Here is a 12,342-nt window from a genome sequence, read left to right on the forward strand (position 1 = left end):
ATTATTCTGGAAGCTTAGGCTTAGACTCAAAGAGGGCTATTAATGTGCTCCTCTGAAAGGGTTTCTTTGGCATAGCCAAGTTACAGCCACCCAGGACTGGTGTTCTCTGCGGTGCTGATTCAGAATTTCTAGGCGCTGAGCAATCACTCTATCAGCAAAGGCACACGAGGTGTTTTCTTTGTTAGGAGCACAAATGTCCTAAATATCTTGCATTCTTCTCTCCAGCATGTCACTTCTAGTAAAATGAAATCCCAGCAGTCATGTGTCTGAGTTTAAGGGAGAACTCAATTGTGTTTACTCAGATTTTCTCTGTCATTCTTTCTTCCATCTTTTTTTTTTTTTTTAACTAAGCACACCAGTGCTAAAAGTAAAAACACACTTTGTAATTAACAGGCTCTGTTGGATAGCCAAACTGTTCTGTTATAATCTTGTTTGAAAATTTTCAAGTTGCTTGAAAAACATGGAGGTGAAATAAAGCAGCCAGCTGGCCTGTGGACAGTAAGTTAACAAGTTATAAAAAGAAGAGAGAGAAGCATCACACCCTTTTTTCCAATCCTTTCTCCCTCCTGGTTACTGCTTCTTTTGGGCTGTCCCAGTTTTGTGTTGGCTGATGGTCTGGGTGCGCCATGGTTGTTGTGATATAGCATAGTCGTTAAGATAAATGTTTCTGGAGCCAGAGGATTCTAACCATGGTTCCTCAGAAGTTATTCTACTTCTCAGAATCTCAGTTTTCTCGTCAGTAAAGTAGTGATAAACACTTCACAGGGTTTCTGGGAGTCTAATATGAGTTCATGCATGGTACCTGACACATTATACGTGCTCATAAGTAGAAATGCATATACTGATGCTTTTTAGGTTAGAAAACACTCACACATGCATTTCTGCCTCAATTCTCCAGAAAGATATTGTATTCATCCATATACTCAGTGGGTGCCTGAGTCTGTTCAGGCTGCTATAACAAATGTCAGAGGCTGGGTGACTCGTAAACAGAAGTTTCTTTCTCACAGTTCTGGAGGCTAGAAGTTCAAGGTCAGGGTGCCGGCATGGTCGGGCTCTGGTGAGACCCCTTCCAGGTTGCAGGCTGCCGACTTCTTGTATCGTCACATGGCAGAACGAGGCCCAGGGAGCACTCTGGGGTCTCTTTCATAAGAACACTAGTTCCATTCATGAGGGCTCCACACCCATAATGTAATTACCTCCCAAAGCCTCCCCCTCCAAATACCACCACATTGGAATTAGGGTTTCAACATATGAATTTCAGGGGGACACAAACTTTTAGTCCACTCCTTTGGGGAAATGATTTGCCACAGGTCACATGGGTCTCAGTCCAACATTCTCCTGCTACACCATGTTTATGCAGAGGCCCAACTGTCTTTGCATATACATAGTATATACACATAGTACAAAATTCAGAAGGTACACAGAAGATAAACTGTAGAAAAGTAAGGCTTTCTCCCACCTCTGTCCCCCAGGCACTCAGTTTCCTCCCCATTGTAGACTCTTTCTCAACTGAATACTTAGATGCAGTGGTTTTTCTGTGGCAAGTCCTCTCCAGTAGATAATCGATGCAATATGAAATTTTAGACTGGAAACATCATATATTACATGTTTAAATCCAGGGCCAGTATAGGAAACAGAAAGCTTGATGTAGATAATGAGGTGCTTACAAAATCATTGGAAAGGTTGGAGGGTTAGGCCCTGGGGAAGGCCTCCAGGAAGCTTCTAGAACACCTTCACAAAACTGACCCATCATGGAAGCAGCTACCTGTGCCTGATCAGGAAACTGCTTCCAGACAATTGAGTTCAAGAACCTAGTCCCAAAGCCACCTGCACTGCCCCTGCAGCCCCCTCTCCACACTCACGAAGCTGGTGTTTGAACACTAGAACACAGCATTCAGCACTGCCTTCAACACAATTGCCTTCCGACACCCTCAAAGCTGGAGATTGGACAGGGGCATTCTGCTGGAAAAAAAAAAAAAAAAAAAAAACCACATCGTCATAACCACCTTGCCGGTAGAACAAGTCAAAGCAGCAGGAAACAGCCTCTGTCTCGTTTTCATCTTCCAAATCTCACTCAATTACATCTGAATGGAGGATCCTAATTCACATCCAGAACTCTAGTTGTGAGGGAGTATGGAAGATGCAGTGCTTAGCCCGCAAGCTCATGCAGTAGGAAGGCACCCTAAGAAGGGTGAGAAAGGAGGCTACGTGCCCAACTTGCACAGTACTTTCTATTTTTAAAGAAAAGCATGTCTATATGTATTGGCTTATGCATTTCTCCATTTCTTTTTGTTTGAGTCTATTTCCTTCCCTAAATAGTCTAGCAGAAGCTGTGATGGTCCTATGATGGTCCTTCAAGACAGACTTTGTAGTACTAGATAGCTCATGCCTGGAAATGTATATAAACTTGCAATATGAAACTTCACTCTGATTTCTTTTTCAGAATCCTATCCATCATGACTGCCATCCAGCTACCAGAATTTATTGACCGCCACCCAGGGATCCCACCCAGGTAATGTTCTTCCAAATACAGACGCCTCCAGAGCTGCAGCAAGTTGGACAGACACCTAGGGAATTGGAATTGCTCCCCCTGCTGTTTGCTCCCTGATTAAGAGATAACTGCTGCCAGAGGTTCTAGGGAAGTTTCTTTGGGTTTAGAGAAAGTTGTAAAAAAAAAAAATCCCACATTCATGGCAGAATCCAAGCAAACAGGCGATTCCAAATTCCCAAAAGATTGGAAGGATGTTGGTTTCTGCTTGGGAAGAGCTTTAGTAAGGAACCCAAGCCCAAATTTCAGAGGGGACCCGTTTACTCTTGGGATAAAACAAACCATTCTCATGCTTTTGCAACATGGGATGCAACCACACAGACGGAAACTGAGTAGTTTCACTCTTTCTCTGAGTTCATCGATGGCCCAAGAATAAAACGTAAATGGGACCAAAGCCTTCTGTTGCATAAAACCCTTGTTTTATTGAACTGAAAGCAGCCTTACACTGCCGGGTCTATTTCTCTTCCTATTCCTTTGGTACAGGACATCTACTTCCTATCTGCCCACAGTGAGAGAATCACAGAGTTCACACAAAAATAACTCTGAACTCTTCTGAAAAGAAGTCATCACACAAACACAAAGATGACTCTGGATGGGACATGGAGTTTAGAGAACAGGGTTTGATTCATGCCTCTGGCATTTATCAGCTGAGTGATATTTAGAAATTCTACTTAACCTCTCTGAGCCTCGGTCTCCTTTTCTGTAATGGGGTGTTAATAATGTTTACCTGGCAAGGTGACTGTGAAAATTAGATGAGATCATCTCTGTAAAGATGCTTTGTAATGCACGAAGCCCAACACTGACAGAAGGGCTGCATCGTCACTGTGACACAGGCTACCTCATTCTCTAGAGGGATCCTCCCCTGTGCATGTTGGATTTTGCCTGCAGGTAAACTCAGGGCCTGCTCCGGTTACATTCACCCTTCCAGGGGACTGGTTTGCTCTTGTCTGGACTGAACGTGTCACCTCAAAGAGCCAAGCTGTCAGGGACTGGTAAATACTGTGCGGTGGAGTCAGACACACCTGGACTCCTACTCCCACCCAGGGAGAAGGAAAGGCCTTTCTACAGCTGACTCAAGAATCTTGTAAGCCAAGTCAATAAAATGGGTCTGAGCAGGGTCCAGGGCGGGGCTCCTGGGCCAGGTCTGGAGGCCAGCCCAGCTTTCCTACCCATTAATCGATTTTGCCTAACACCCAGCCCCGCCTTGGGAGAGGCCGGGCACTGTGCAGCCTCTGGGAATACTGACTGCCACGCCAGGCCAGGCATCGCCACTTGGGAGGTACAAATTCTTTTCCAAACAACAGACATTTTGACCTGTTAATCGAGAGCTTTCTCCTGTTTGAGGTGAAGGCCACATGGGGGAACTTGGAAAGTCTACCCAAAGAGGTGGAGGAAAAATGTATCATGCCTTCATTTCTCAAAACTCTCCATGTCTCCACCCAGCCCTCCCTCCAACTGCTGCCTGCTTACACACTTTCCCATTCTCTCCACTCCAAAACCTACCCAGGGAGACTCCCGAGAGACTTGGGGTGGGCGTGTTACCTGGTACTGGTGAGGGGCTTCTCCATTCTCAGACAGCTTGCCCAGACCGCTTCTAGGAGCAGTGCCTGGGCTACTTACCTGGACTCGCGCCAGGGAGGAGCCCAGAGTCAAAACACAGCCTAGTGCAAACAGTATAGCAACTGTGAGATACCAGTGTCATTCTGGAACTCCACCTGGATGCTTAACAAAGTATAACGTGGCCGTAGGGTAATCTTTCCAAGGTAGTGCTTGGAAGCTGGATGGGCGCCTAAGAAAGCTGTATCGCCCACTCCTGTGCACTCAGAAATGTCATTTGTTCTCTATTACAGTGCCAGTTATTCTTCTTATGACCTAATCCCCTGCTGTTATTTACTATTCAGGGATCAGTCATATTATTCCAGACGCAGGGCAGGTCTAGACAGCCTGTGGTTTTTATGAAAATTAGAGCTCCCTGAGGTCCTGTTTGCATAGACAGACAGACCCGCCCTGCTTAGAGCACTTGCCTTTTGCACGAGCTAGACAGCAATGTCCCCACTGGCCCCCACACACTCCACACTGATCCCAACTCTGTCGAAGTCATGGCTCCTATAATTCCCCTCACCTGGAACCTCTTCCCCATTCTAGTTACTTGCCCAAGCCCTAGACACCCCTCCCTCTTTTGTACCCCACTGACCTTTTATTCAGATCACAATTTCAGCACATAAAGAGCATTATGAGGACAAGTCCTGCTTCCTGGTCACCTTTGTATCTGCAGAACCTAGCAGTGTGCAGAGTACGTTACGTACATTCAATAAATGCTGGTTGGAATGGAGGCATAGTTTAAGTTTCCATTCACCATCTGACACATGTTTGGCAAGCTACTTCATGCAGACCTATGCACTGCTTTCTACTGACTCTTCTTGAATTCTTCTGACACATACCAAGTGCTCAGAACCTGTGGAGGTCCCAAAAGACCCCACATACCGCAGACTCTAGAGTCATCCTCTCAACAGGGGTCACCTTCCTGTGTTCTGTTTCCTGGAGAATGGCAGCCTTCTTCTCAATGTCTGAAGCCTCGGCCTTGTCTTGGACCCCTCCTTCTTTTTCACTCTCAACACTCTCTCTTAACAGTGATCTCAGTCAGACCTCTCCTCTCATCCACATTTCCACCACAAAGTCCAGAGCTTCCCCACATAGTACATTACTACGATTGTCTCCTGACCAGTCTTTCTACTTCTAGTCAGATTGTCCTCAAATTTGTTTTCCATACGGCCACCAGCAAAATCTTTCTAAAATAAAAATTGCGTTTGTCACAAATCTTAAAGATCCTACAAAGATTCCCTATTACCTACCTCGGTGGTTCTCAACCTTTCAGACAAACCCTCCCTTTGTTTATAACAAATATTTTGCAATGTCCCTGATACTCTTCTGAAATAAAATCTGTAAATAACATAATCCAACAACACGTAATTTTAAAATATCAATATAATGCTATAACCATAATCTAAAAGGAAAGTAATTAATTATAAAAGAAGATTTATTTCAAAATGTAAGATCTGGGGCTTCCCTGGTGGCGCAGTGGTTGAGAGTCCGCCTGCTGATGCAGGGGACGCGGGTTCGTGCCCCGGTCCGGGAAGATCCCACATGCCGCGGAGCAGCTGGGCCTGTGAGCCATGGCCGCTGAGCCTGCGCGTCCAGAGCCTGTGCTCCGCAATGGGAGAGGCCACAACAGTGAGAGGCCCGCGTACCGCAAAAAAAAAAAAAAAAAAAAAGTAAGATCTGGACACCACTAGCCCTCAGCACTGTGTTTCAGCTGCACACACCCAGCTCACCTCATGCCTCAGAAGACTCCCCCTCCCTCTCCACCTCATTCACTCATGCTTGCGCTTCCAAACTTCCTCACAACCCAGCCCTCCCAGGCAGGGCTACAGCCCCTCCTCTAGGTTTACAAGCACCTTGTGCTTTGACCTTCACAGTGCTTCTTATATACTTAATTTTAGCCCCTATATACTTAATTATCAGAGTTTCTTTAAACATTGTGAAAGTTTGTAAAAATATCTAAAGTAGAAAAAATAGTATAAGGAACCCCCATTTACCCATTTCCATCTTTCAACAATTATCAACATTTGACCCACTGGTTTTATATATTCTCTTATTTGTTTTTTTCTGATATTGTGAACCTAATACCTGACATGTCAAGTATTTCTTTATGAATCCTGAAAACTAAATCCTGAAAAATGGATGACAAAAGACACTCCTATCAAGAGATTCCAAAGGTTTTATGAGCTTTGTGCCAGGAACCGGGGATAAAGACTGAATGTATTTTTTATGATACCACAGCTGGTTTTCTTCTGTAAAGAACTAATCATAATAATTGCTTTTCTCTCACCCCCTTACTGTTCCCACTAATATATTCATTGCTCATCAAGGAAAGGACCTCCATGGCTATTACCCTGGGCAGCTTGCAAGAGTTCATTATACTGATATGTGAAGATTATCCCCCAGGTGAGACACCCTCCTAAATCTTAATGTTGAAAAATTTCACTAAAGTTAGAATAATAAATGAAAAAAGGGGAATCACAATTTGTAATAATAATAATAACAATTATTATTGTTCAGTGGATGGAAAAATTTGGAAGGAAATGCAGCAATATGTTAACAATGGTTTTTCATGAATGGTGAGATTATTGATATTTGTATTTCATTTTTTATCTTTTTCTATATTTTCCAGATTTTTTGTAATGAACATATATATTAAATCATCAAAGAAATTTAAGAAACACCATGAGTTTAGCATTTTCACTCAGTCAAATAACAATCTTCTTGAGAGTCAGTTTCCTTCTCAATAAAATTACAAATTTGATCTAAATGGTTTCTGTCTTTCTGCAGGTGATTTTAACAAAAAGGGGAAAAAAATAGGTACCTCAATGCTATTTTCTAGTTTTGGGAGGCTGGAAACCACAGCAGTTAATAACAGCAATTTGAGTAACTTATGAAATGTTTGATCTTAGGCAGTTTTCATTCCTTCTGAGTATCAGTGACTTCTCTGTTAAATAAAATAATTGATATAATATTCTAGAACATGGTAAGCACTCAAAATAGGATTGCTATTATTTTGAGTTCATCATCTAGTATACTTTACAAACTTCTTTTCTTCTCTTAATTTCCTTTGATGTAGTCACCTCCTGATTATTCTCCAAGCAAAGAAAAGGGAGCCATGGCAACTATAAAGCAGCACACAGTCTGAACTTAATAGATGACCAATCTGGAAGTAGCTTTAGCTTTTTAAATCCTGATTCAGTTTAATAAATAAGATGTAGCCCAGAGAAGTGACATGTCTTGCCTGAGGTGTAGTTGGTTGGTGTAAAAGCTGGGACGTGAGTTGATCCAATTTTCTGATTGCTGTTCAAGGCTTTTTGTTCTAACTCAAATACATTCTTACATCAAACTCTTGTTAGGGCCATGTTCTTTGCTAGAGGATAAACAAGGAAGGAAACAACAGAACTCCACTGCCAGAAGGCAGTTCCACAGGGCACTCTCCACGTGTGTTCTGTGGACTCTGACCGTTCCCCCAACTCCAGTGCCTCACCCTCCTCCTAACACAGGACACTCGGGCAAAGGGAACCTTGACTCTGACAAGACTTGTGCCTGCCCAAGATTAGTCTTAGGGGGAAAACTTAGTGCAAATGCCAATCAATGACTTTATTAAACTTCTGGTTAAGAATAAGAATAAGGGGACTTCCCTGGTGACGCAGTGGTTGAGGGTCCGCCTGCCGATGTAGGGGACACAGGTTCGTGCCCCAGTCCGGGAAGATCCCACATGCCGCGGAGCGGCTGGGCCCGTGAGCCATAGCCGCTGAGCCTGCGTGTCCGGAGCCAAGGAGGCACACCACAATCAGGTTTTTACCCAAATATGTAAACATAATGTGTTATGATTAAACAGTGTCAGTCATCACATTTCAGTGTGATTAATTATGGTTATGCAATCAAGTTAGATGACGTCCTACTCAAAATGATTGGATTTAGATATTCTTAAATCTCACCCAACATTTAATATTTTTCACATCTCTAGCAGCTCACCTCATCTACTTTACAGTTTAAAATACACGTTTATTAAAACATTCAGAAACGCTGATAATCAAAAAAAATTTTTTTAATTATCCATCATGTCATTACCCAGAGACAGATAATCATGTATAATCTTCCAGATCTACACAAAATAGAATGAGGTGGCATTTTGAAACACTTTTTCTCCCAGTTTTACTGAGATATAGTTTACATATAACATTGTATTAGTTTAACGTATACAACATAATGATTTTTATATATGTACATATTGCAAAAAGATTACCATAAGTTTATTAATACCCATCACCACATATAGTTACAATTTTTTTCTTGTGATAAGAACTTTTAAGATCTATTTCTCTCAACAACTTTCAAATATAGTATATAACATTGTTGACAATAGTCACCATGCAGTACATTACATTCCCAGAACTTATTTTATATCTGAAATTTTGTACCTTTTGACCATCTTCGCCCATTTCCGCCACCCCCCAAACCTCACCTTTGGCGATCACTATTCTGTTTTCTGTTTTTATGAATTCAGTTTTTTTAGATTCCACATATAAGTGAGAACATACAGTATTTGTATTTCTCTGCCTAACTTATTTCACTTAGCATAATACCCTCAAGGTCCATCCATGTTGTCACAAATGGCAGGCTTTTCTTCTTTTTTTTTTTTTTGCTGTCTTTATTTTTTTTTAACATCTTTATTGGAGTATAATTGTTTTACAGTCAGTTTCTGCTTTATAACAAAGTGAATCAGCTATACATATACATATATCCCCTTATCTCCTCCCTCTTACGTCTCTCTCCCACCCACCCTATCCCACCCCTCTAGGTGGTCACAAAGCACCAAGCTGCTCTCCCTGCGCTATGCGGCTGCTTCCCACTAGCTATCTATTTTACATTTGGTAGCGTACATATGTCCATGCCACTCTCTCACTTCATCCCAGCTTACCCTTCCCCCTCCCCGTGTCCTGAAGTTCATTCTCTACATCTGCGTCTTTATTCCTGTCCTGCCCCTAGGTTCTTCAGAACCTTTTTTTTTTTTTTTTAGATTCCATATATATGTGTTAGCATACAGTATTTGTTTTTCTCTTTCTGACTTACTACACTCTGTATGACAGACTCTAGGTCCATCTGCCTCACTACAAATAACTCAATTTCGTTTCTTTTTGTGACTAATATTCCATTGTATATATGTGCCACATCTTCTTTATCCATTCATCTGTCTATGGACACTAGGGTTGCTTCCATGTCCTGGTTATTCTAAATAGTGCTGCAATGAATATTGTGGTACATGACTCTTTTTGAATTATGGTTTTCTTAGGGTATATGCCCAGTAGTGGGGTTGCTTGGTCATAAGGTAGTTCTATTTTTCGTTTTTTAAGGAACATCCATACTGTTCTCCATAGTGGCTGTATCAATTTACATTCTCGCCAACAGTGCAAGAGGGTTCCCTTTTCTCCACACTCTCTCCAGCATTTATTGTTTGTAGATTTTTTTTTACATCTTTATTGGAGTATAATTGCTTTACAATGGTATGTTATTTTCTGCTTTATAACAAAGTGAATCAGTTATACATATACATATGTTCCCATATCTCTTCCCTCTTGCGTCTCCCTCCCTCCTTGTTTGTAGATTTTTTGATGATGGCCATTCTGACTGGTGAGAGGTGATACCTCATTGTAGTTTTAATTTGCATTTCTCTAATAATAAGTGATGTTGAGCATCTTTTCATGTGTTTGTTAGCCATCTGTATATCTTCTTTGGAGAAATGTCTATTTAGGTCTTCTGCCCATTTTTGGATTACGTTGTTTGTTTTTTGGATATTGAGCTGCATGAGTTGCTTGTAAATTTTGGAAATTAATCCTCTGTCAGTTATTTCAATTGCAAATATTTTCTCGCATTTTGAGGGTCGCCTTTTCAACTTGTTTATGGTTTCCTTTGCTGTGAAAAAGATTTTAAGTTTCATTAGGTAGGTCCCATTTCTTTATTTTTGTTTTTATGTTCATTTCTCTAGGAGGTGGGTCAAAAAGGATCTTGCTGTGATTTGTGTCATAGAGTGTTCTGCCTATGTTTTCCTCTAAGAGTTTGATATTGTCTGGCCTTACATTTAGGTCTTTAATCCATTTTGAGTTTATTTTTGTGTATGGTGTTAGGGAGTGTTCTAATTTCATTCTTTTATATGTAGCTGTCCAGTTTTCCCAGCACCAATTATTGAAGAGGCTGTCTTTTCTCCATTGTATATTCTTCCCTCTTTTATCAAAGATAAGGTGACCATAAGTGCATGGGTTTATCTCTGGGCTTTCTATCCTGTTCCATTGATCTATATTTCTCTTTTTGTGCCAGTGCCATACTGTCTTGATTACTGTAGCTTTGCAGCATAGTCTGAAGTCAGGGAGCCTGATTTCTCCAGCTCCATTTTTATTTCTCAAGATTGCTTTGGCTATTGGGGGTCTTTTGTGTTTCCATACAAATTGTGAAATTTTTTGTTCTAGTTCTGTGAAAAATGTCATTGGTAGTTTGATAAGGATTGCATTGAATCTGTAGATTGTTTTAGGTAGTATAGTCATTTCCACAATGTTGATTCTTCCAGTCCAAGAACATGGTATATCTCTCCATCTATTTGTATCATATTTAATTTCTTTCATCAATGTCATAGTTTTCTGCATACAGGTCTTTTGTCTCCTTAGGTAGGTTTATTCCTAGGTATTTTATTCTTTTTGTTGCAATGGTAAATGTGAGTGTTTCCTTAATTTCTCTTTCAGATTTTTCATCATTAGTGTATAGGAATGCGAGAGATTTCTGTGAATTAATTTTGTATCTTGCTACTTTACCGAATTCATTGATTAGCTCAAGTAGTTTTCTGGTAGCATCTTTAGGAGTCTCTATGTATAGTATCATGTCATCTGCAAACAGTGACAGCATCACTCTTCTTTTCTGATTTGGATTCCTTTTATTTCTTTTACTTCTCTGATTGCTGTGGCTAAAACTTCCAAAACTGTTGAATAATAGTGCTGAGAGTGGACAATCTTGTCTTGTTGCTGATCTTAGTGGAAATGGTTTCAGTTTTTCACCATTGAGAACGACGTTGGTTATGGGTTTGTCATATATAGCCTTTATTATGTTGAGGTAAGTTCACTCTATGCCTACTTTCTGGAGGGTTTCTATCATAGATTGGTGGTGAATTTGTTGGAAGTTTTTTCTGCATCTATTGAGATGATCATATGGTTTTTCTCCTTCAATTTGTTAATATGGTGTATCACATTGATTGATTTGTGTATATAGAAGAACCCTTGCATTCCTGGGATAAATACCAATTGATCATGATGTATGATCCTTTTAATATATTGTTGGATTCTGTTTGCTAGTATTTGTTGAGGATTTTTGCAACTGGGTTCATCATTGTTATTGGCCTGTAGTTTTCTTTCTTTGTGATATATTTGTTTGGTTTTGGTATCAAGGTGATGGTGGCCTCGTTGAATGAGTTTGGGAGTGATCCTCCCTCTGCTATATTTTGGAAGGGTTTGAGAAGGATAGGTGTTAGCTCCTCTCTAAATGTTTGATAGAATTCTCCTGTGTAGCCATCTGGTCCTGGGCTTTTGTTTGTTGGAAAATTTTTAATCACAGTCTCATTTTCAGTGTTTGTGATTGATCTCTTTATATTTTCTATTTCTTCCTGGTTCAGTCTCATAAGGTTGTGCTTTGCTAAGAATTTGTCCATTTCTTCCAGGTTGTCCATTTTATTGGCATATAATTGCTTGTAATAATCTCTCATGATCCTTTGTATTTCTGCAGTGTCAGTTGTTAGTTCTCCTTTTTCATTTCTAATTCTATTGATTTGAGTTTTCTCCCTTTTTTTCTTGATGAGTCTGGCTAATGGTTTATCAATTTTGTTTATCTACTCAAAGAACAAACTTTTAGTTTTATTGATCTTTGCTATCGTTTCCTTCATTTCTTTTTCACTTATTTCTGATCTGATCTTTATGATTTCTTCCCTTCCACTAACTTTGGGGGTTTTTTGTTCTTCTTTCTCTAGTTGCTTTAGGTGTAATGTTAAGTTGTTTATTTGAGATGTTTCTTGAGGTCGGATTGTATTGTTATAAACTTCCCTCTTAGAACTGCTTTTGCTGCATCCCATAAGTTTTGGGTCGTTGTGTTTTCATTGTCATGTTTCTAGGTATTTTTTTGATTTCCTCTTTGATTTCTTCAGTGTACTCTCG

The 12,342-nt window shown here is 40.5% G+C and overlaps 1 protein-coding gene across 1 annotated transcript in view; it reads left to right on the forward strand.

The window, feature by feature from the left end:
- The first annotated feature begins 2,456 nt into the window (after nt 1-2,456).
- SPMIP3 (sperm microtubule inner protein 3) overlaps nt 2,457-12,342 on the forward strand; it is a 32,272-nt gene continuing 22,386 nt past the window's right edge. Inside the window, 2 exon segments of the mRNA XM_067715079.1 lie at nt 2,457-2,512; nt 6,458-6,553. Coding sequence (XP_067571180.1) covers nt 2,457-2,512; nt 6,458-6,553 — 152 coding nt within the window.

This window comes from Pseudorca crassidens, chromosome 2 (assembly GCF_039906515.1).
Source record: "Pseudorca crassidens isolate mPseCra1 chromosome 2, mPseCra1.hap1, whole genome shotgun sequence".
Classification (NCBI taxonomy): Eukaryota; Metazoa; Chordata; class Mammalia; order Artiodactyla; family Delphinidae; genus Pseudorca; species Pseudorca crassidens.